The sequence below is a fragment of the Fundulus heteroclitus genome, unplaced genomic scaffold (assembly GCF_011125445.2).
Source record: "Fundulus heteroclitus isolate FHET01 unplaced genomic scaffold, MU-UCD_Fhet_4.1 scaffold_65, whole genome shotgun sequence".
In the NCBI taxonomy this organism is placed as follows: Eukaryota; Metazoa; Chordata; class Actinopteri; order Cyprinodontiformes; family Fundulidae; genus Fundulus; species Fundulus heteroclitus.
Genome location: NW_023397088.1, coordinates 1,706,997 through 1,733,169, shown reverse-complemented (window position 1 = coordinate 1,733,169; position 26,173 = coordinate 1,706,997). Strand labels below are relative to the sequence as shown.

Genomic DNA, 26,173 nt, shown 5'->3' with positions numbered 1-26,173 from the left:
ATTTAACATTTAGATTTAAATTTAACATTTAGATATAGATTTAACATTTAGATTTAAATTTAACATTTAGATATACATTTAACATTTAGATTTAACATTTAACATTTAGATATAGATTTAACATTTAGATATAGATTTAGCATTTAGATATAGATTTAACATTTACATTTAACATTTAACATTTAGATATAGATTTAACATTTAGATTTAAATTTAACATTTAGATATAGATTTAACATTTAGATATAGATTTAACATTTAGATTTAACATTTAACATTTAGATATAGATTTAACATTTACATTTAACATTTAACATTTAGATTTAAATTTAACATTTAGATATAGATTTAACATTTAGATTTAACATTTAACATTTAGATATATATTTAACATTTAGATTTAAATTTAACATTTAGATATAGATTTAACATTTAGATTTAAATTTAACATTTAGATATAGATTTAACATTTAGATTTAAATTTAACATTTAGATATAGATTTAACATTTACATTTAACATTTAACATTTAGATTTAAATTTAACATTTAGATATAGATTTAACATTTAGATTTAACATTTAACATTTAGATATATATTTAACATTTAGATTTAAATTTAACATTTAGATATAGATTTAACATTTAGATTTAAATTTAACATTTAGATATAGATTTAACATTTAGATTTAACATTTAACATTTAGATATAGATTTAACATTTAGATATAGATTTAGCATTTAGATATAGATTTAACATTTACATTTAACATTTAACATTTAGATATAGATTTAACATTTAGATTTAAATTTAACATTTAGATATAGATTTAACATTTAGATATAGATTTAACATTTAGATTTAACATTTAACATTTAGATATAGATTTAACATTTACATTTAACATTTAACATTTAGATATAGATTTAACATTTAGATTTAAATTTAACATTTAGATATAGATTTAGCATTTAGATTTAAATTTAACATTTAGATATAGATTTAACATTTAGATTTAAATTTAACATTTAGATATAGATTTAACATTTAGATATAGATTTAGCATTTAGATTTAACATTTAACATTTAGATATAGATTTAACATTTAGATTTAAATTTAACATTTAGATATAGATTTAGCATTTAGATTTAAATTTAACATTTAGATATATATTTAACATTTAGATATAGATTTAGCATTTAGATTTAAATTTAACATTTAGATATAGATTTAACATTTAGATATAGATTTAATATTTAGATATAGATTTAGCATTTAGATTTAACATTTAACATTTAGATATAGATTTAACATTTAGATTTAACATTTAACTATTTATTTTACTTTGTGAATTTCTGTCTTAAATGTGAGAAAAGGGAGTTAAATGTGAGGAAAGTGAGCTAAATAATCAAAATATATCAGCTATAGAATTTTATCTGAAATTTTACATTCGGCACCCCATACTGCTGGTGGTTTTATAAAGTTCTGTATATATAAAGCTAAATCTGATCAGCAAGAAAATCTCCAATAATCTAAATAAATGATGAAATAAAATCCTGAATTAGGATTCAAACATACATATCAAGTGTGAACCTGGTGATTCAGAGCTCAGTTTCCTGTAAATGCAAAGATAAGCAGAAAAGGGATCTATACATCCTTAAACACAGGTAGACTCACCTGTACTGTCAGAAGGGGCGGAGCCTCCAGTGAATCAGGTATGATATGATCAGGAGAAGCAGGTCCAGTCAGGTTCAGACTCCAGTCAGTTTAGATCAGAGCAAAACAAGGTGAAGAATCTGGATCAGGGTGAGTGTTAACGTCTTCTGGTTTCTCTTTCAGTGGATTTTCTCCCTGTGAGCTGAACCAGTAGCAGAACTCAGTCTGGTTCTCCTTCAGCTTTAATTCTTCATATTTTAAAACAATATTTTTATTTTCTAACAGACGGGCTGAAACTGACAGAGAAGCAGGAAGTTAAAACCTTTGTTTTCTTAGCGGGAATCTTGGACCGACCCGTTTGTCCTGATTCTTTAGCTGTGAGCTAATTATTATTATTATTATTTATTTATTATTATTATTTATTTATTATTAATATTCTTATTATTATTACTATTAGCTCACAGTCAGTTCCTGTTTTCTCTCAGACTGACTGAAGTCACAAGATGGAGGAATGTGATCAGAACCAGGAGGACAAAGCAGAGCAGCTATAATAATGAAGTCAGTAATAACCTAATAATAAAGAAGTAATGTTCCTGTATGTGGTGAACCTGGTATTCAGGCCGACACAGCATAGGGTTTAAAAGTTTTATTATTAAATGTGTGATAGTGGCAGAAGAGGCAGGCAGGCAGGAAGAGGAGAAGAATGAAGGCTGCTGACAGGAGATCCCAGCAGGAATGAGCAGATGACCAGATGCAGCAGGTGGAGACTGACTTGACCAGACAGAGCATGCAGAGGAAGACTTGACCAGAAGCTGCAGAGGAAGACTTGACCAGAAGCTGCAGAGGAAGACTTGACCAGAAGCTGCAGAGGAAGACTTGACCAGAAGCTGCAGATGAAGACTTGACCAGAAGCTGCAGATGAAGACTTGACCAGAAGCTGCAGAGGAAGACTTGACCTGAAGTCAAGTAAATAATAAAAAGTGAAGTTTTCACTGATTTCTCTTTATGTTCTGGTCTCTGAGCGGTTCTGACTCGCAGCAGAGGGACCAGCATATTTATTTCTTATTATTTAATTATTATTTAAGGTTCTGAAAGGTTTCAGAAGCGCTGCTTTGACTGAAGGCTCTCTAACAGGAGCCGGCTCCAACATGTGAGCGGGCCGCTGTGTTCAGAACCAACACATCAGAACTTCAGAGGAAATGTTCCCTCCTTCATTCACTACATCTGACCTCACTCTGGATGTTTCTACAGACCTGGAACATGATTCCAGTTTAGACCTGAAAAGGTTTCACACTCAGTTTTAGCTTCATTTTCTAAATAAACCAGAACTTCTCCAGATGGTTCTGAGGAGATCAGCCAGCAGACATCAGGAGGTGCATGAAGTAGTGAAGGAGAGGACAATCCAGACCCAGATGGTACCTGCTGAACTCAGGTTCCTCTGGTCCTCTACACACATGATGGGAATCAGCTTTCTGCTTTACAGACACTGACTGGACCTGAACCACTGGGAACTGACTGGTTCTGGTTTCTCTCTCAGGCTGACTGAAGTCCAGAAGATGGAGGATTGTGATCTAAAGGAGGACAGAGCAGAACCTCCAGGATCCAGCTGTCCATCTATGAGGAGTGACTGGTCCAGAAAAAAACCTCCAGACTTCAGTGAAGAACCTGGACCCTCAGAGTAAGAACCCAGTTTCTAACTGATCCATGTGACTCCACAGAGATATAATATCTAGAATATTAACTGGTTGATCTTCAGCGTCTCTCTGGTTTGGACCTTGTTCAGCTTGTGGTTCTGCTGATGCATCAGGAGGTTACCAAGTCCAGATGCATCAGAAGAGCCACAAACATCCTCAAAGACTCCTCCCACCCAGCTCATCACTGTTCAGACTGGTGCCTTCAGACCAGCGGTACCGGTCCATGAAAGCCAGAACCTCCTGGATGAAACATAGTTTTCATCCATGGACCATCAGAGCTGTCAGCTGAGACCAGTAATAATTCCTGCTGATGCTGTTTTTAGGGACAAATATCAGGTCCAGTCCTACTGGGAACTTTTTCTGACCAGAGCAGCATTTGTTGTCAGTCATGCTGCTGCTATTAACTACTAGCAACAACATGACGGAGTCTAGCAGCAACAAGGAATGTTAGTAGTAGCAGTATGGTGAAGTCCAGCAGCAAAAACAAGGAGGTCCTGGCTTTGAAACTTCTTTCTGCATGAAGTTTCTCATGCGTGGGCTCTCTCCAGGTTTCATGGTCTTCCAGCATTACAGGATGAGAAGCATAGGGCACACTTGCACTGTCTGGGCTGTTTGCCCCAATCTGAATGACATGACCAGAACAAGCAGATGGACCCAGTTCAGATTAATGATCAGCATAAACCACTTTATCATTGGAATAAAGGTTCATTCTGATTGTACTTAATCCAATCACAGTATTCATATTGTTGTGTTTACATCACACATTTCTATACCTATCAGCCTTTATTCTGATTCCTTATGTCAATGTAAACATAGCTACTGTGAGCCATCAGCTGGGGAACTAAGAGAAGATGTTTGTCAGAGTTTTACACAGGATGTAATCAGCCTCCTGCTTTACAGGATGGTTCAGAGAGAAAACTGGAACTGAATCACATGTTAACTGTCTGTTTCTCTCTCAGTGGGGCTTCAGGCCTGGAAACACAGAGGAACATTTGGAGGAACATGAAGGAGAACAGTGCAGCGTCTCCAGCACCCAGCTGTGTTTCTCTGCAGAGTGACTGGTCCAAAGATCCTCCTATATTCTTCAATAATGGTCCTGGACCCCCAGATCAAAGGTAAGACAGCTGTCAACAACTATTATAATCATGTGTGAGACACTATCAGCCTCTGATACATATAAACTAAGTCACACTGAAGCTGAAGCTGAGAAGTTCAGCTGCAGGAAGGAAGGCTGCAGGACGTCCAACAAGCTCCAGGAAGGTTCTCCACTGAGAGGGAAGATACAGAATCCTGTAGCCTCCAGTTCAGAGCTTGCTCTCCACTGGCAGCAGGTAGATGTGAGTGCATCAGTACAGAGTAGGCTGAAGAATTTCACACAAGGAGATCCACCAAGAAGCCACTTCTGTCCAACAAATCCATCAAGGAAATGCTGCAGATCTGCAGGATGGACAGAAAAAGAACCAAAGAATATTTGAGTTAGTATATCATAATAACTTTCCATAGTGTTCTCAGGAGAAGGGTCATTTCATTCATCATTTCTCAGAGCTTCAGAAGTGGTTTTACAAATCTGGAAACCTTGCCAGTTTTGAAAGAATCCCATATTATCAAATTAAGCCACCAGACATTAGAGAGAAAACTGCAACAAAGCGGCTTTGGCAGAGAAAAAAATAAGACATCTTTTAATGAGCAACAACTACAAGGTTCTGGTGGACAGCATGGCTACAGGTGGATGCATCAGAAACGTTGAATGGCTGAGATCATCACAGACAGAGAAACCTTGTGAGGCGACTAATAGATCCAAATGGGGTTGACCTGAGGGCAAGAAATCGCTTTAGATGGCGCTCATGTGTCAGTCGTAGACCAAACTACGTATGACGTATTGATGGGGATGACAAACTAAAGCCCTATGATACATGCATAGATGGCCTCTCAAGAAAAATTATTTGGTTAGTAGCAAAAGGTCGTGTGTAATTGTAAGTAGGCTTAATTACATTAATGTGTTGTAATTTGTTTCTGTTTTACTTAAAAATAGTAATACATTTTAATTTCTTTCAAAGTAGAGGTCAAGGTCTATCTAGAATTCCTCAGTATTTAATTAAATTTGTGAATATAGTAGCTTTTGTTCAAAACAACATTCATTAGTACCAAAAATATTTAGGTTATCCTTTTTCTTATCCACACCAGTTCAGGACACTATTGATCATGTGGACAGCAGTGTTAGAAGCACTGGAAGAGTTTTAATCAGATTATTCCTTAAAGGTAGCCGTTGTTAAATCTATATTTTGTTTTCTGTAATTTTGTTATTGTCCTGTAGTGTTGTCACAATACCAAAAGTTTGGTATTAGTACCAATATTAACATGTATTTTGATATTTTTTCAACACTTTTGTTAAATAAAAAGAGGACACAAAAATATAATTGCTGACTTTATTTGAATAAAACAAATCTTGGAACAATAACATATCAATCAGTAAATAAAGTAAAAATACCACAAAGACCGTTAGACAATTTTTAATTAGGAGATCAAAGTCATAATGTTGCCAGAATAAAGCGGTGATGATTTGACAGTGAAGTCTTGATATTACCAGAGAAACTTCTATAATGAGAAGAATCCTTCAATAGTTATTAAGATCTGATGTGACGTGATCAGCTCTTTTATTGGGAATAAAAGTTCATTCTGATTGTACTTAATTCAATCACAGTATTCATATTGTTGTGTTTACATCACACATTTCTATACCTATCAGCCCTTTATTCTGATTCCTTATGTCAATGTAAACATAGCTACTGTGAACCATCAGCTGGGGAACTAAGAGAAGATGTTTGTCAGAGTTTTACACAGGATGTAATCAGCCTCCTGCTTTACAGGATGGTTCAGAGAGCAGCTAGCTGGGAAAACTGGAACTGAATCACATGTTAACTGTCTGTTTCCCTCTCAGCTGGGCTTCAGGCTGGGAAACACAGAGGAACATTTGGAGAAACATGGAGGAGAACAAAGCAACGTCTCCAGCACCCAGCTGTGTTTCTCTGCAGAGTGACATGTCCAAAGATCCTCCTATATTCTTCAATAATGATCCTGGACCCCCAGATCAAAGGTAAGACAGCTGTCAACAACTATTATAATCATGTGTGAGACACTATCAGCCTCTGATACAGATAAACTAAGTCAGACTGAAGCTGAAGCTGAGAAGTTCAGCTGCAGGAAGGAAGGCTGCAGGACGTCCAACAAGCTCCAGGAAGGTTCTCCACTGAGAGGGAAGATACAGAATCCTGTAGCCTCCAGTTCAGAGCTTGCTCTCCACTGGCAGCAGGTAGATGTGAGTGCATCAGCACAGAGTAGGCTGAAGAATTTCAGACAAGGAGATCCACCAAGAAGCCTCTTCTGTCCAACAAATCCATCAAGGAAATGCTGCAGATCTGCAGGATGGACAGAAAAAGAACCGAAGAATATTTGAGTTAGTATATCATAATAACTTTCCATAGTGTTCTCAGGAGAAGGGTCATTTCATTCATCGTTTCTCTGAGCTTCAGAAGTGGTTTTCCAAATCTGGAAACCTTGCCAGTTTTGGAAGAATCCCATAATATCAAATTAAGCCTCCAGACATTAGAGAGAAGACTCCAAAAAAGCGGCTTTGACAGAGAAAAACTAAGACGGACCATGCAGAGGTGGCATCTTTTAATGAGCAACAACTACAAGGTTCTGGTGGACAGCATGGCTACAGGTGGATGCATCAGAAACGTTGAATGGCTGAGATCATCACAGACAGAGAAACCTTGTGAGGCGACTAATGGATCCAAATGGGGTTGACCTGAGGGCAAGAAACCGTTTTAGATGGCGCTCATGTGTCAGTCGTAGACCAAACTACGTATGACGTATTGATGGGTATGACAAACTAAAGCCCTATGGTACATGCATAGATGGCCTCTCAAGAAAAATGATTTGGTTAGTAGCAAAAGGTCGTGTGTAATTGTAAGTAGGATTAATTGCATAAGTGGGATATAATTTGTTTCTGTTTTACTTAAAAATAGTAATACATTTTAATTTCCTTCAAAGTAGAGGTCAAGGTCTATCTAGAACTCCTCAATATTTAATCAAATCTGTGAATATAGTAACTCTTGTTCAAAACAGCATTTAATTGTACCAAAATATTTAGGTTATCCTTTTTCTTATCCACAGCAGTTCAGAACACTATTGATCATGTGGACAGCAGTGTTAGAAGCACTGAAATGGTTTTAATCAGGTTATTCCTAAAAGGTAGTTGTTGTTGAATCTATATTTTATTTTGTGTAATATTGTTATTGTCATGTAGTGTTGTCACAACAATACCAAAAGTTTGGTATTAGTACCAATATTAACATGTATTTCGATATTTTTCAATACTTTTTCAAATAAAAAGAGGACACAAAAAGTATAATTACTGACTTTATTTTAACAAAACAAATTTTAGAACAATAACATATCAGTAAATAAAGAAAGTCCAAATACCACTAAGACAATTAGAGAATTTTTGGTTAGGAGATCAAAGTCATAATATTGGCAGAATAAAGCAGTGATGATATGAGAGTAAAGTATTGATATTACCAAAAAAACTTCTTTAATGAGAAGAAATCGTTATCAGGATCTGATGTGACATGATCAGCTTAAACAAACTGCAGACAGCCTGAGCCGAGAACACAGAGGTAAGACTGCTCTCTCTCTCTTCAGGCAGGAGTTATTTTAGTGCATCGACGGTTCAGTGAACTTCTTGATACGTCCTGCAGTGATTTTCACATGTTACCTAATTGGTTTGAATGTGTCTGCAAATATTCAACATCTTAACAGAGGCAGATGTAAATTAAAGAACCAAACTTCATATTATAGAATGTAGAGTAAAATCAAATTAGCTTAAATAATGTAGAACAACATTAAGTATTTGTTTCAACCCATTCACAATGCAAATTCTGAGATAAACAACAGTATGAGGAGGAGAAAGCAGAGAGTATTTTCGGGTCAAGTGACCAGGTCACCCCCCATCAGTGTTTCCCCTACCATCCCTATCAATATAAACAGAGGTTCCCTAAAATTTATTCTAGCTGAACAATATATGACAACTTTTACCTCCTTTTTATTGTCTGTCAGGAAACATCAGTCATGATAGAAGAGCCCACATAAGAACCCCTGTTTTAAAATCTCTCCACTGGCTCCCTGCAGAGCATCGAATAAACGATAAAACTCTGGCTTTGACAGTCACAGCACAGCATGGGCAGCAACCCCACATCTGTGACTTGATCCACATTTAATTCCCTCCAGCTTGTAGCCTGAGGTCCTCAGAGCAGAATCTGCAGATGTTCCCTCAGACTCACTTTAAGACCCAAGGAGATGGATCCTTGCAAGCTGTTGGACCAAGATTGTTGAAAGATCTCCAGCATTACCTGCAATCACTGGATTGTGTTGATGCTTTTTAAAAAGTAGCTGAAGTTGTAAAAATCTGTACTTAAAGGAACGATGAGTAATAATGACACCTAGTGGTTAAAATCAGAAAAACAATGCCTTGCAAAATCAAGGGCCCTTTTGACCACCATACTCAAGTACTTTGTTAGTGCTCACCTCTGCTTACTACAGAAAACAATGAAATACATCAAGCCAGACATCATCGATGTTCTGAGGTTCTGTTCTGACCCAGCTTCTGGTCTGGTGTTTGTGGTGGACCTTCATGAACATCTCCAGCTTCAGGAGGACAGCCCCACCCTGTTGGTAGTGAACTGTTTTACTGATGAAGAAATGTCTTCACAGATGGAGGAAGAGGAGCAGCATTGGTGAGGAGGAGCAGCGGTCCTGCTGTGCTTTGTGTCAGAAGGTCCTGATGGATCCGGTCTCTACCAGCTGTGGACACTGGTTCTGCAGACAGTGCATCACGTCATACTGGGTCCAGTCTGCTCCATCAGGACCCTCCTCCTGCCCCCAGTGTGGGAAAAGACCCAGAGGAGGAGCTGGACTGCTGGCAGCCAATCAGAGCAGCTGTGCTCCAGGTGAGACTGAACATCTCCAATCAGAACTTCCTTCTATCGTCTCTGTTGAACTAATTCCACGTCTTTAGTTGGGATTTGGAAATTCAAGTGTTTAAAAGTCTTTCTGTGATCAATTATTTCCCCTGAATCTCTGGATTTCCAGCTGCTGTAAATGTAACGTCTGTGTTCAACCCAACAACCTATTGGGTTTGCTTTGAAGTGGTTCTGTTTTCAGCCCTTTGTGCTAAATGCATTAAAACTGAACATCTCCTTAAAGCTGCTGCTCATTTTGATGGAAACAAAAAGGTGGAGAAAACAACCTGCTGCACTGCTGCTTTACAGAAAGAGGGAAGGAAAGTCTGAGAGACAGAAACCTTTATTTACTCTGACAATAGATCCCAGATTACAGGAGATATATTTGTAGAAACATGGAATATTTCTATCTGCTGTTTACTTCTAAAGGGCCAAATCAGTCCCATGTCATTTCTAATCTGTAATTATTCTTTAAAAACATCCAATCCAGTCTCTGAGTGAGAAAAGCATCTGAAATGTGAACACTACCTGATCCAATGAGCTGTTTCTCTGGCAGATTAGAGCATTTCCTCCAGATTTCCTTCATTAAGGCTGAAAATGCTGCCAGGAAACATTTTCTGTCTCTCTGCCTCTTCTGTAGCTGCTGTGTTTGTGGGAGAAGGTCAGATAGAAACAGAGAAATGAGGACAATGGTGACCTGATGCTAAAGAGTTCATGTTGCTGAAAGCTGCTGCATGTTTCTGTCAGCATTTCTTCATCTGATCTGCTTTGTGAATCAGATCCTGACAGTGAACAGATACTGGCCACAAAGCAGAGGCAGAACTCTGCTGTCTGACCATCTAACAAGGTTCTGCTTCTAAGGATGGATCCCATTGGTTAGCATCACATCATGTGAACTAAGAGACCTTCTAATGATAACACCTCCTGATGTTCCAGATGTTTCTGTTCCAACTTCATCACTAAATCATGTTTTTCCTTCAGTTGTCTTTTCTTCTCTGTTCCAGCAGATGTTGGTCTGCAGGAGGTTCTAGAGGAACATAAGATCAGTCTGAGGAGGAGATGTGAACGTGTGACTGAAGGAAGTGATGAACCAGGAAGTAGAACCCTCCTCAACAGGATCTACACTGATCTCTACATCACAGAGGGACAGAGTGAAGAGGTTAATACCCAACATGAGGTGAAGCAGCTGGAGAGAGCTTCCAGGATCCAGAACCTCCATGACTCTCCAATCAGGTGCCACGACATCTTTAAAGCCTTACCTGACCAACATGGAGCCATCAGAGTGGTTCTGACCAACGGCGTCGCTGGTGTTGGAAAAACCTTCTCAGTGCAGAAGTTCACTCTGGACTGGGCCGAGGGCTTGGAGAACCAAGATGTCCGTGTGGTGGTTCTGCTGTCGTTCAGGGAGCTGAACCTGATCAGAGGTGAGCAGCACAGTCTTCTCACGCTGCTCCATGTTTTCCATCCAACCCTCCAGAAGCTCCCAGCAGAGCAGCTGGCTGCCCACAAACTTCTCTTCATCTTTGACGGCCTGGATGAAAGCAGACTTTCTCTGGACTTCAACCACAGTCGGCTTGTTTCTGACGTCACACAGAAGTCATCAGTCGACGTTCTGCTGACAAACCTCATCAAGGGGAACCTGCTTCCCTCGGCTCTGGTCTGGATCACCTCCAGACCTGCAGCGGCCAATCAGATCCCTCCTTCATGTGTTGCCAGGGTAACAGAGGTACGAGGCTTCACCGACGCCCAGAAGGAGGAGTACTTCAGGAGGAGGTTCAGTGATGAAGAGCTGTCCAGCAGAATCATCTCCCACATCAAGACCTCCAGGAGCCTCCACATCATGTGTGGAATCCCAGTCTTCTGCTGGATCACTGCTACGGTTCTGGAGAACATGTTGACCACAGAGCAGAGAGGAGAGCTGCCCAAGACCATGACTGACATGTACTCTCACTTCCTGCTGGTCCAGACCAGGAGGAAGAAGAACAAGTACCATGAAGGACATGGGAGGAGTCCACAGGAGCTGATGGAGGCTGACAGGGAAGTTCTCCTGAAGCTGGGGAGGCTGGCGTTAGAACATCTGGAGAAAGGAAACATCATGTTCTACCAAGAAGACCTGGAGCAGTGTGGTCTGGATGTCACAGAGGCCTCGGTGTACTCAGGAGTTTGTACAGAGATCTTCAAGAGAGAGAGTGTGATGTTCCAGAAAGCAGTCTACTGCTTTGTTCATCTGAGCATTCAGGAGTTTCTGGCTGCAGTCTACATGTTCCACTGCTTCACCAGCAGGAACACAGAGGTGGTGGAGAAGTTCCTGGGGGGATACTATAGTTACTCTCTGGAGGACTTCCTGAAGAGCATCATGGAGAAATCCCTCAGAAGTGAAAATGGCCACCTGGACCTGTTTGCTCGCTTCCTTCATGGCCTCTCTGTGGAGTCCAACCAGAGACTCTTAGGAGGCCTGCTGGGTCAGACAGAGAACAGTCCAGAAACCATCCAGAGAGTCATCGACAACCTGAAGAAGATGAACACTAGTAGAATCTCTCCTGACAGAAGCATCAACATCTTCCACTGTCTGATGGAGATGAAGGACCTCTCAGTTTATCAGGAGATCCAACAGTTCCTGAAATCAGAGAACAGATCAGAGAAGCTCTCAGAGATCCAGTGCTCAGCTCTGGCCTTCATGCTGCAGATGTCAGAGGAGGTTCTGGATGAGTTGGACCTGGAGAAGTACAACACAACAGAAGCAGGACGACTGAGACTGATTCCAGCTGTGAGGAACTGCAGAAAGGCTCGGTGAGTCCAGATGTCTTCATTGAGTGATGCTGATTCAGCACTATTGTCATCCTGTTTATTCTTCATTATTCAAGTTGCTTCTGGACGTTTTTGGGTCTTTAACTACAAACATTTTATCTCTCTGTCCTCTGCAGGACATTCATTATTTCCTTGCTTCCTTCCTCTCTAATCCATTCATCCTCACCTTATCTCTACTCATCTGTTCTCCTCACATCTCTTCATCCTCCCAGTTTAATGTTCTTCATCTCCTCATTATTGCATTCTTCCCTCTTCCTCCTTCCACAGCTTCCTCCTCAAGCCACCTTCAACCTGCTCCTCTTTCTGCATCTCTTTGTCTAATCTACCTGCTCCATCCTGTTCTGGTCTCCTACATCTGGGGTCCCCACAGTGGATCATTTCATGTGGAGTGAGGGAAGTGATGTTAGAAACAGTGTTGTATAGTAACAAAGTATAAATACTTCACTACTGTACTTAAGTATATTTTGGAGTACTTTATACTTTCCTCAAGTATACATTTTTTTGATGACTTTCACTTTTACTTCACTATATTTTCGAACTTAATTGCATACTTTTACTCTGATACATTTTCAATGTTTGGTTTAGTTACTCATTACAAAAAAGAGAGAGACGCACGCAATTTGTATAGCACCGACCATACTTGAAGAAGAAAAACTGAAAGCTTACAAAAAGGTTGTATTTTCTGTCTAAACTTGGTCTAAATTTCTCCTGCACTTGGTTGTTTATAATATTTTAAGTGAATTTGACCTTCAAAGTTTACCAAAATGTAAAAAAATGTCATTCAAACTGCATTTGCTTTGTTTTACATTACTTGAGTACATCTATTTTTACAGTAATTTTCATACTTAAGTACAAGACATTTCAGAAACTTTAAGACTTTTACTCAAGTAAAATTTCAGTCAGTGACTTGGACTTCTACCAAAGTCATATTTCGGAGAGATACCTATACTTTTACTTGACTCCGAGATTTCAGTACTTTATACAACACTGGTTAGAAACCATCACAGGTTTGACATCAGTGACCTTGGCTGAGTTAAAGGAGGGAACAAGGCTTCACTCTCTGCTGATCTCACTGCTCTGCAGCTTTCAGATCTCCAGAGTTGATCACGTCTGTGGAGAGAAGTTATGACATTATTATAGCAACATAAGAGCTTTATAATATTTATATTCATCAGTGATTTATATAACCCTTTGCATGACTAATAAAGAAGACCAAAGTGCTTTACAATAAAACATACTGAAATGAACAAAGTGAAGCATAAAATTGTTTGCCATTACCCACTGTTTTAATTTATTTATTGTTTAATAAATAACTCTCGGTCTGTTAAGTATTGTCCAGTGAATATCAGCCCAAACAGCTGATATAACAAATAGTTGAAAGGAATTATTCAAGCACTGGCGATCTTTTAACAGCAAACTCTGCATAGACATAGAATAGAGTGACAACTTCTCTTCAAGAAGTTGTCAACATTTGATACCTGTTTCAATCCATGCACAATGCAAATCCTGAATTAATCAACATTATTAGATAAGATAACATTTTAAAGAATGATTTGCTCAGTAGAAATCAATCTTTAGGACACTTGATTTTATTAATGCAATCATTCCTCCTGGACGTTAGGTGGTGTTGGAGCGATCGGTCACTTGATGGGTTAACCCTAAAGTTATACATAACACCATTAAATCAAATTAATGTTCCATATTAATGTGGAAATAATGCTCATTGTGCTATCAAATGATGACAGAGTGAAACAAAAAACAAGCATTATGAGTAATGAATTTGCTTTGAGTGTCACGAACCAGAGACAGATGGACCCAGTATTCAGCCAGACAAGAGAGGTTTTAAGCAAAAAACAGGATTTAATAATAAAACAGGGACAGGCAGACTCAATGATCAAAAGGGCAGTCCAAAAAAGGCAGAAGTACAGACAAGGATAAGGCAAACTCAGAATATCACAAGGCAGGTCCAGGGGTCCGTTCTTCGTACGTCGCTAACTCAGTTAGCAGGATTTCATTGTTGACGATTTGGCATGATCTTGGATCGTTTGGTTCTTCGAAAGACATCCTGCACTTGTTGTCATAGCAACAAGTGCGCCAGCTTGAGCCTGCTCGAGAGCAGGTTTATTTCATGTAAACAAGATTAGATCACGGCTGTATAAGCGGAGGAGATAGGGAAGTCTGTCAAAGCCATGTCCATTTTTACGACAGCAACCTGTTGCGGAAGGTGCAAGAATAATTTGCAGAGTTTTTCGAATTAATCACGTATTGCGCAATAGACAGGATCCTTTAGCGCAGCGCGACAGTGTAATTGTAGAGAGATTTTCTTGGTGGCTGTTATAAACAGACAAGCACATCATTTAACAGTGGCTTTTAAAGAAGAAAAAGTGGTGTTGGAGCCATAAATCTAAAATATTTAAGTTATTTGTATGATGGTTTGGTTTTTATTTTTATCCTATAGTAAGAAGATTTGTTTGGGCCATTTTATTGTGAAGTTTAGTTTTACTTTGAAAGGCTTGCTTCCTGTCGAGCCGTATATTGTATTAGAAAAAACTATGGATGGATTATCTAGACATGGAGCAATACAGTTTTACCATGTAAACTGTGGATGACTTGGAAAAGGAAGATTTTAATTTTTTATGGATAAAGATTTTTTTTTGTTAAAATTCCCAGTTTGCACGTGTCCTTTACTTCCCGTGTCTAAGGAATGACACTGAAATTTGGATCTCTTGACATAACAAGTGTCTTTTTAAAATAAAGTATAATAATTAAAGGCTACCATTTTGTAGAATATTCTTGTATTTCACTTTTACTTGTCCCCATGATCTAGTGGGTCCTGTGGAGGCTCTGATATAAAAGAACAAAGTAAATATGAAGTTATTAAAATGCAAAAATTCATACTGTAGAAAGTGATAGAAACATCTACCATGGACAGTATTTACGCATTAATTTGTCTGCTGCTTTTTGCCAGCCCTCTCTCTTCGCTTTAGCAAATTTTTTGGTGTTTTAATTAATGACTCAAATTCGGCATAACCTTCCATTAAAAGCTCATGTTCTGCTTGGGAGACAAAACTGTGGGCGTTCTTTGGCCATGCTGAACAGCCAATAGCAGCGTTGCTGATCATTGTTTCTACTATCGATACATTTCCCCTTTTAAACAAACGCATGAACGCGCAGTTGTCTCAGATAACTCAATCCAGCCATACTAATCGTAAACAACAGGTGTGTTGGAAGAACCCAATTAGCCGGATCAGGATTCGCCGGATGAAATCATCTTGGATGTCTCATTTGATCTTGGATGTTTTAAGCAACGTACGAAGAACGGACCCCAGGTCAGAAAAACAGGTAAGCAATCATTCAGGGCAAGAAAATCAGGTTTAGGGATCAGGCTGGCTCAGAGTCAAAAAGGCAGGTCGGTATCAACAGGGTTATCAGAAATAAAGCGCTGGATAAGACTCACCATGTGGTTTGAATTGATCTGGCCGATTGCAGGAGGAAGAGGCAGGTATAAGTAGGGGAGTGAGCAGGTGAATGGAGTGAAGACTAATTACTGACATGGGTGGAGCTTATCAGGAACAAGGAAGTGACTGGAAGAAAACTGACACTGATTGGATGGTGACTGGAGAAGAGGAGTGACTGGGTGTTGTCTACGAGGTGAGCTGGCAGATAGCTGGCAGGTGAACTGACTGACTGATTAAAGGCTGGATACAGAGAAGTAAACAGAGCAGGCCAAGTGAAGTGATAATAAACAAAATCAAACCACAATAAAATCCAAACTAGACCATAACCCAAAACAGAACCAAAACCTAACACTAAACAGAACACAAGCTATAACAGAAACAAAACAAGAAAGAACCCAAAACCAAAACTGAGCTTTAAAGCTGGAGAGTTTAACTAATAGATCAAAATAAACAAACAGTCAAAACAAAAACCCAGATCCTGACATTGAGTGAACCCAACATTCAGCCAGACTTGGAGCTGCGCTCAAAAACGGTTTTATTTTACAGACTTGAAAGGGGAAAAAACAGGAAAAAAAAACTGAGTCCAAACTCGACCGAGCTGGTTAAATGATGATAAGCAGACACAACAGGGAAGGGAGGTACACCGGTCAGAACAGAGTCCAAGGCACACAATCCAGAGTAACCAGGTTCCAGGCTCCAGAGACAGACAGGGCAGGTTCCAGACGGGGAGACAGGACCAAACAGGATCAGTGAGGCTCAGAGACAGAAGGGAGAGACAGGTCGGGCAATAAACGGGCAAACAGGCAGGGACACAGAATAAATGGAAAGCTGGGAGGCTCTTACCCTTGGCTTGAGAAGAGACGTTCTGGCAAAGTGCAGAGAACTGAGGCAGGTATGAATAGGCAGGCGGACAGGTGAGCACGGAGGGACTAATGAACCAAAACCAGGTGGAAGTGATCAAGGAGGAGAGAACTAAAAAGCTGACAGGACAAGTGGACAGGAACAGAAACTACCCCAGATTTAATAAGAACAGAAACAACCCTGAAGTACAAACCTAAAACAGAAGATAAAGCTAAGACTAGAACTTAATAAATAACAGGATAAACTAAAACATGAGGCCCCATGAGGGATTAAGCGGGTCAGAAAATAGATGGATGGATAGATATTTGGTCACCACGGTAACACTGATGATACTTTAGTCTTCATTCATCCAACAAAAACCTGAAGAATTACCTGAAAAGCGTCCATCATTGTTTATCTGATCATGTATCTATTTATCAATGTTCTCTATGTCCCAGAATAATTTACAGGACAGAGATTGGAATAAGCTGAACAAGCGAAACATCATTAACAACAACAAACTATGGAAGAAAAATAAACCCTGAAGATTTATTATGATAATAAAAAACTGTTGATAGACCTTTGTCAGACAGGAGAGGTATTAAGCAGAATATTTCTGATGTTATAGTTGCTTTGAGCTGCACTGTTAACTTTGCAGCAGTGGACGACTGACCTGTTTTAAACATAGTTTGAAACATTTAGGGTAAAAATGTGCTGCATAGGTAAAGCAACCATGATTGCTCTATTGTCTCTGTAATTGGAGATGTAAATGAATAATTGATCATTCTGAACTCTCAGCTAAGGGGATGAGTGCAGACTTTGATGGAAGTGAATAAAGAAGTGAAAAAAGGCGGTACAACTCAAAGAGTGACAATTGGACTTAGAGGAAAGCGATGTGTCAGGAAGTGAGTTTGAGGAATAGAAGTGAATGTGGAGAAAATTAAAAAGACGGAATATAGTAGAGGTTGACCGATAAAAGTTTTTTAAGGCCGATACAGATTATTCTGACATCAGGCAAACCGATACCAGATAAGGGGGCTCATTTATTTTATTTTTTTGGCCGATTGTTGAAGCCAATACTGCTTTTTCTTCTTCCATTTACATGATAAGAATGACACAGTGATAAAAAGTGTTACACAAGTGTCAATTTAAACAAAAAATTTAACATTTATAATTTTTTGCAGTTTTGCAAAGTTTTTTTTACTTTCCATTTTAGGCCATTTTAGGTCGCATTTCTGGCCTTCCCACTAGTAATGGTTTAATAAAACTGTAACCATTTCTGGTGCCTTCTTCTCTTGGATTCCAATCGCAGCGAGTCGACTTGGAGGCGTCTTTTCAGAAGCCTGACTGTCTCTGATTGGCTAAGGGGTGGAGTCACATTTTGTATAACAGTATGCCAGAATTCCCCTGAACTTATATAGTGCTTTTCCAGTCATGCTGACCACCCAAAGTGCTATATGGAAGCTCTCAAATCAATACTGTGGCCCAGCATGGAGGTGGACATTTGTTATGTTTCGTAGTGGACAAGAAAATTCAGACGGTACCCAAAGAAATGATAAGTTATTAATGGAGCTCCGTTTTAATGGCGACGGAAGGCTGCCAGCAAGCAGCACAACAACACCGCCGAGTGAAGATGAAGATGAAGAGAAGGAAAAGTGATTGTCACAACCTGATCTGCACCAGTAGCACGATCCGTACCATCAGCTCCTTTGGGCATGCACAAACACAATACGGTTAATTTTATAACAACTGTAATTATTTTGCACAAAAAATATATTGTATTAGAAAATTGTTTATTAAACTTGAAAGAGCTGAAACCATTTATGCCGTCAATGCGCCCTCTGGTGGACACATCATGAACAATAGAAGACCTTGTTGTTTATCACTAATTTCAGGACTTACTCCTATATTTCCTTAAACCCAGGTTTAACAGATGTCAGTCTGTTTTATCTGGTATCAGATGGAAAAGGAGCTGAATGATAGAGCTGAACTAAATTATTTAAAAAATGATTTAAATAACTTGAGGAAAATATGGGGCTGTAGATGTTTTGACTGATGACCCGGCATGAAGTATTCTCTGGGGAAGACACAACTATTGTATTGCTAATTTTTAAATGTGGACTGCATGTATGTATAACCCAGTTTATTGTGCATTTATTATGTATTAGTAATTCATGAAAATGTTATTTAAATAATAACTCTTTGTAGTTGAAACTGTATGAGGTGATAAAATAGACATGTCCATTGTGCAAAAACAAATAACCAAACATTTTATTATTTAAGGTTTTTTACTATACAAAGCAGGAGCCTGATGTGAAAAAAGCTGAGGGAGGAATCAAAAAGCAAAAGAAAAAATCACATGAAAAAATCATATAAGGAGAACTTAACACAGAATAATTTATCCACTCCTACAAAAGAATGTTTTGACTATGGACAATAAATTGGGTCATATTTTTACCAAAAATCAGGTGAAAGCCACTGACATATAGATTAGATGGAGCAAATGCACATAGAAAAACAGATAATATATTTTCAGCGTGCTCAACAGGCTACAAGCTTCTTCAGGACACGAGTCTTCCTCTCCATGACATCAGAAACCAGCAAAGAAGACTGCAACACATTAAGCTGGAACCAGATGTCTTAACTCTGGAGAAAATGTGTGGAGCTGCACCTGGGAACAGGGAAGCTTTTTGGATGTGACATTGCCTGGGCATAGAGGAGAGCAGCAACACATGCATGTGTCTTTATGTCAGCAGGAAGCACAACGAGATGGAAGCAAGTGGTGGCTTACAATTTATTGTCATTAATTGGGGAGTCCAAATCTAGCTATGTGGGGCTTTTGGAGTGGGCCACAATAACATTTATATCCATCACCAAGCAAAAGACCGGTTATTGTTTTTCACCGTGCCGCGTCTACGGTGAAACACCCTCGGTGGACCCAGCTCGTTTTACCCAGTCAGGCGACCCCCACTTACTTATTACCTTGAATGTAGGACGCATAAAACAGACAAGTATACTTTTAGTTATATGTTATCTACGTAAAGACAGAGAAACAGTTACAGTCACACCAGCGCTGATGGGCTCCTGATCGGCAGAAAGCCCAGATTTCTCATCACACAAACATTATATAGGTATCTAGGTACACACCCATACAGGGGCGGTACACATCCAAACTGTGACATCAGCAGAGAAACTGTGTCACCTCCGGGGTGGTATCTGATAGACATGTGCCAATCTTTTTGGGTCGGTGCCATCTAAGTGTGCCATGCAGTTCTGGGATAAACAGCTCGTTCCACTTGACCTCGTTGATATCCTAACAGACCAAATAAAAGGCTGGAAATGTTGACAAAATTTTGAGCATCACATGAGGCCTTCAGTCTGGTCCAGAAAACTGAGAAGCTTTCTCCTGTGCTTCCTTCTGCGAGCTCCCACATGCCACAGATATTCTAGAGAAAGAAGCAAGTCTGTTAGAAAGCATGCTCCCTTCATGTCAGGATCTGCAAAGAAAAATAACCAGCTTTATAAAAATGCTAAAATAATATAAAACCAATTGATTTACTGCAGTAAATACCAACATTAATCAAACATCTTGATTAAGCTCTTATTTTGGAGGATAGAATATGGCACATTGTTACATTGGTGGTCCTGTGTAACACCAATAAATCATTAAAGGCAGCCTCGTGTGTTTAACTGAAAAATATAAAATCATTACTCGTCTTCCCTCTCAGTTTTCTGTGTTGTTAATATTCCCATTTATGCTGCCATCTCTGATGTCTGTAAAATAATCTATATATAAATCAAACTAAATTAACCATTTCAATCTGACAGAACAAAAGCTAAACATGTTTTCTAGTTAAGATGTTTTAGTAACTGGAATTAAAATAATTTAAAGATTGTGGACACAGTGACAAGTATAAAACTTTTCTTCTGGAGAATCATTTTGTCCTCTGCCTCTCTGTCTACACACATTATCTCGCTAGGATTCATTTTAAGATCAGACATGTGAAAAATAGCAAAATTGTAAACTTTTATATTTCAAACTGTGCCAAATATTTTAAAAAAGCTGAATTAGACTGACTGAAATAGACCGCAGTAGCCCGGATAAACAAGAGATGCAGTAAAAAGTCTATGAAGTAAACGCTAATAAATAGCTAAGCTCATAAATGCAAGAAATAGTTTAAATGGATAAATTCGTTTATTCTTGCTTTATTAAAAGTGTTCATCTTTAAAATGTGTTTATAATGTGTTTAAACATCTATTTGAATAGTTGTATTTCATTTTAATAATGGTTCATGTGAGAAGTGTAATTTCCTACACAGAGGCAGTCAGTGAATGTATCGCGAGTTTGGGTGAGAGAGCGCAGCACGAGAAGCCACAGAGATCCTGTTCGGCGGCCATAAGCCAACATCTCCATGTTAAACTGGCTTGTTTTTGGACTATAAACAGTAATTTATGCCGTGGTTTGTCCCCACGATAATCCACAGTGAGTAAGTGTGCTTAAGTCCGAGGTAGAAGACAGAGAAGTTTCTACTCAAAGCTTTTTGGACTGTGTTTTACCGCTAGCTTAGCATAGCAACTAGCCGATGCTAACAAGCTGGCTAATAGACTCTAGGCTGCAGTTCACTAACTCAGCTGGACATAGGAGCTATTAGGGTATCTTACATTGAATCAGCATATAGAGTCAGTTAAAATAAATGTAAATAAGTAAATAATGTGATGTCTATCTGGACAGGATTGGGGGGCAGTGAGAAGATAATTGATGGGGATTTATCAGGCTCTAATGAGACCAAACCTGGATTCTGGTTGTATAAAATTCATGTCAGCAGCTGAAAGCCACTTAATTTAGCTTAATAAAGAACAATCTGAATGTCTGTATTCTGTGGAGCTTTTAGGACATCTGTAGCTACCTTACAGGTTGAGACTGGATAACTTCAGCTGAGGCTAAGAAGATTAAACTTGATTGAGCTGTTCATATAATTAGAATATTATGAAAAAGTAGATTTGTTTCAGTAATATCATTCAAAAAGTAAAACCTGTATATTATTCATTATACACAGACCGATATATTTCAAGTGTTTATTTCTTAGAATTGTGTTTATTATAACCAATAACTAATGAAAACCCCAGATTGAGTATCTCAGAGAATTAGAATAGAATCAGAGCAACCTGGGCTCTCATAACACCTGAGCAGCGCCACAGACTGGTCGACTCCAGGCCTTGCTGCATTGCTGCAGTAATCCAGGCAAAAGGAGCCCCAACTAATTATTGAGTGCTGTACATGACCACAGTTTTCATGTTCATACAAAATTCAAAGAAATAAACACTTGAAAATACAGTCTGTGTGTGATGAATGAATATAATATAAAAGTTCCACTTTTTGAAAATTTTCATGATATTCTAATTATGTGACCAGCTCCTGTATTTCCTATCAGGGCCCAAGCTTGTTCTGCAAATCATCACGTCTGATAAAGTTACCACTGGGGTCCAGTGTATATCACAGTGAAGTGATCTGAAGGTCCTGAGAACAGACATGTTCATCCACCTTGAAACAAGTGTTTAAATAATAAAAGTACTTGACTGAATGCCAGTGTGTATCAGTGGTATATTAATGCAGGCTGTTAAAAAATACCAAAACACACAGAAAATAAAACAGAATCATAGAGAAAACTCCCTGGTTTCTGATCAGTGTGACCGCTTACTGAACAGAGAAGGCATCAGGATTAACTAAGCCTGGCTGTTAGCCTGGTCTGGAGCATGCTAGCTGAGAGAATAAATCACCATGGTAACTGATGTTACTGCTTTTGGGAAAACGAGTCGAGGCTTAATTTAGCCAGGATATCTGGAAAATCCTGGCTTAATCTGTTATCTTGGTTTTGTCAAACAGCCCTCTGAAGAGAATGAAGAGACTCATTTTGTCGTGTCAAACACAGACACTGATGGGAAGATCAGATGATGTCATCACTGTTCAGTCATCCTATTTTAGTCTTTGTTTATCATGTTGTCTGGTTTATTAAGAACTACTTTATTTTTCCCTAATCACAGACTTAATGGCTGCAAACTCTCAGCGACTGAAGTTGAAGTTGTAGCCTCAATTCTGAAGTCTAACCCCTCTCATCTGACTGAAGTGGAGATAAGAGAGATCTATGGAGTGAAAGACTCTGGAATGAAGCATCTGTGTGAGATACTGGAGAGTTCAGTCTGCAGAGTTAACATCCTGAGGTTAGTTTTCTTTATTTATCCAACTAACATCATTCACTCATGCTTTAATACTTGTTTTTCATAAATAACTGTCTGTGCTTGAATACAATTTTGAAACACTTTTATCATGTAAATAAATTCTTTCCTGATTTCAGAATCTCAGAATATTCATATTATATTTACTAACCATTAGGGCTGGGCGATAATTCAATAACAATATCGATCGATAGACGTATGGCGCGATAGGAAAAAATAGGGTCGATAAAAACTTCGATAGACAGTTTTACTTCCTTGCTACAGTCGGCACGCCGTCACTAAGCGCCGCCCTCTCAAACCACAACACATAACACGTGAATATGTCGCAGCAAGTAGCGGCGGAGGAAATTGTCCCAAAACGAGGCTTTACTAGTTCGCCAGCCTGATAGAAATAAACCACAGTGATTTGTAAAACTTGCAAGGAACCGGTAAAAGCAGAGTCTGGTAACGCAACCCACCAGTATTCATCACGTAAGCCGCTCACACCCGCAGCAGCGCGAGCTGTGCAGCTCCGCGCGGCTCCGCGTCGTCGGAATTTTCTGGAAGTTCTTCCAAAACGAAGCAGGTACAGCAGCTAAACTGGGCTCCCTTCTTTGTGATAAAATGACAAAGCGTCCAAGCGGCATAAGGACATAACGCTTGCAGTAACGTGCTTCATAGTGATGGATATGTCTGCTGTTCTCTGCAGCTGAAAAACCTGCCACTCTTTATTTAACCAACCAAAGTTGGTTAAATAAAGATTTAATTGGAATTCTGTGTTTGTGTTCTTTATTTAAATCAAATCATTTAGCAATATCATAAAATGTCCAGGCAGAACTGCACATAAAATATGGTTTTAAATATTTTCAATAATTATCGATATCGATCAATATGCATTTTTTTTATCGATAAGCTTTTTTTCTATATCGCCCAGCCCTACTAACCATAGTTTATACTTAAAAATGTTTTGGACTGATGTAGAACATTGGCATAAAAGTCTTTCCGAAATACTTCAATCAATAAACTGTGATGATTAAACTAGAAACTTTCGGTTGAAATTAAATATAAAAGGCAATCTGTAGAAAAAAAAACAGAGTAATTCTCACTGCAGCAATATCCCAATCAAACAGGTGTTTGTGTTCATATATGGTGTTTGTGAGAAAAGGTGAGCTGCTCAAAGACAGGATGGGTGTGTTTGATATGACAAAAAATGGCTGATCTGGATGGTCAGATCAAGGCTGAATGGGCAACGTTCTACTAAGAGCTCCTAGCTCCTGTTCCTTCACCTTTTTAGGGGATTAGCAGTAAGAACTTTATTGAAAGATGGAATAAAAAATCAAGATGATTATTATTTATTTAAACCTCTGAGCTGCCCTCAGGTCTTCAGGAATGCTGATCCACAGCTGAGGGCCAGAGGTGGAGAAAGTCTCCTCATCGTAGGTTTTAGTTCTCAGAATGACCCACCAGACACACAGAGACCCACTGAGAACAACTGACCCAGTATGATGGAGAACATCTGAGCCCAGCAGCAGAACATCGGACCAATGTTCAGTGATCAGGGACTGAATGAGCAGAACTTTAAGCAGACGCCATGTTTCCTTAGAGAAAACCCTCCATGCAGGCTGCTGGTTTAGGTTGAAGATAAATCCAGAACAATCTGAGCTGAAACTCTGTTAAATGATCCATGTTTAGAACATTATGGGTCTGAGAACCACAGTTCTACCAGAACCCTGACCCAGACTAGAAGACAGCAGCATTTTAAACAGACGCCAGAGCGATCAGACTTAAATATCCAGCAGCAGCAAGTGATCATGGATGGATTTATGTTCAAGTAGAGTTTATTGTTGTGTGGTAATCTCCAACCTCTAGTGCCCCCCCACCCTAACCCCAGAACATCTTCATCACCAGTCGCCACTGCTGAGAAACACACCTTGATCTGGACCTTCACACGTCATGATAACATGTTCTGGTTCTGCTGGGTTTAACTCTTTAAATCAGTTCTACTGGATCAAATATCAGACATCAGTTCATCATGTTTCTGGGACTTTTACATTCAGGGAAATTAATTTTCTACATTTTATTATTTATTTGTTCATATTTCAGTTTTAACCTGCATCCTGGTGGCTTCAGCTCACATCTTTTATTCTTTATTCAGATTGAGGGACTGCAGTTTGTCACAGATCAGCTGTTCTTCTGTGGGATTGGCTCTGAAGTCCAACCCCTCCCATCTGACAGAACTGGACCTGAGTGGAAACTACAACCTGGAAGATGCTGGAGTGAAGGAGCTCTGTGGTTTTCTCCAGACTCCCCTCTGCAAACTACAGATATTGAGGTCAGACTCCATGTTTTAGTTCTGATATTTGTGATGTGAAAGTTGTGTTGACACTAAACTGCAGACATCTGGCTGATATTCTACTGATCCACACTGAGGATCTTCATGGTAAAGTCTGCTTTCTTCTTCACTGCTTTGCTCCAGTTAAAGTTTCTTTCTGTTTCCAACTTCCTGCCAGGATTTATTGCCTAAAAACAGCAACTCCTAAACTCCACGTTGCTCAACTGAGAGCCTCCAGGATTGTCAAAGACTCCTGGATCAGGTGTTGAAACGTTTTCACAGAAACTGAGTGAAAGTCTGCTAACCTTGGATTTAATCCTGTTGTAGTTGCCATGACTCTGATGATTGAGAATATGCACAGGCATGAGCAGACAAGCCAGAGGGCCCGGTGTGGAGCAGAATTATAACGATGAGAGATTAAAGCTGTCTACTACTGAGGTTAATGCAAAGTTACAGACAAGTAACAGACTTTAAGAAGCAACCTGAAGATAAAAGTCTTTGTGTTTTCTGCTGCTTCAGAATGATGCTTTGAGCCAAAGTTAGCAATGCTAAGCATTATTAGCATATATTTAAATGCAGTAGCAGCTGGTTTTACTGTATATTTAATAATTTCTAACATTATTGTCCAGTTAAACTCTTACTGACTCGACATGAGAAGAAAATGAGTTTTGTAAATAACTGAATAGGAGCTAAGAGCTGTTGATGTCCAGAGTGGACCAGGAGCCAAACTTTGGACCCGCTGGAAGAGCAGACGTTGCTTATTCAGCTGCTTTGGCTTCACATGTTGCTGCCCTGGACGACCTTGAGGGTTGACCTTTGCCCTCACCTGCCTCCTCATCTGGACCAGCTGCACATTAAAGGGATCCCCCATCTAGCCTTCCCCATCCAGTCCAAACTCTAAAGGATTTGGGCTCCATGAACCTAACAAGTTCACTTGATTTTAGTTGGTTTGCTCAGCAAGTGAACTGGATGTTTGTTTTTAGCCACAACAAACCCAAGCAACGACTCAGGCCTGCAGCGTTTTATTCTGGCTTCAATTATCCGTATTTAGTCAATATTAGCTGACCTGATAAGTGATGTTTTGGACTGAGAGCAGTTTGACCTGATAAACCTGAGAGGTGAATATTGTTAGAAACTATCGTGACACTGCTG

General features: G+C 39.1%; 2 protein-coding genes across 11 annotated transcripts in view; one reads left to right on the top strand and one right to left on the bottom strand.

Moving 5' to 3' along the window:
* Positions 1–26,173, bottom strand: part of LOC105923771 — a gene marked incomplete at its 3' end in the record, with an annotated part of 780,934 nt that overhangs the window by 101,337 nt on the left and 653,424 nt on the right. The window lies entirely within an intron of this gene.
* Positions 2,779–26,173, top strand: part of LOC118556356 (NLR family CARD domain-containing protein 3-like) — a 112,900-nt gene continuing 89,505 nt past the window's right edge. For 4 of the 10 annotated variants that reach the window (XM_036133615.1, XM_036133617.1, XM_036133616.1 and 1 more), the window contains exons 1-3: positions 2,779–3,088; positions 3,194–3,334; positions 6,289–6,444. In XM_036133615.1, the coding sequence (XP_035989508.1) occupies positions 2,994–3,088; positions 3,194–3,334; positions 6,289–6,444 (392 nt within the window). In that variant the 5' untranslated portion in view covers positions 2,779–2,993. The other 6 variants (XM_036133622.1, XM_036133619.1, XM_036133625.1 and 3 more) reach the window with 6 other exon arrangements.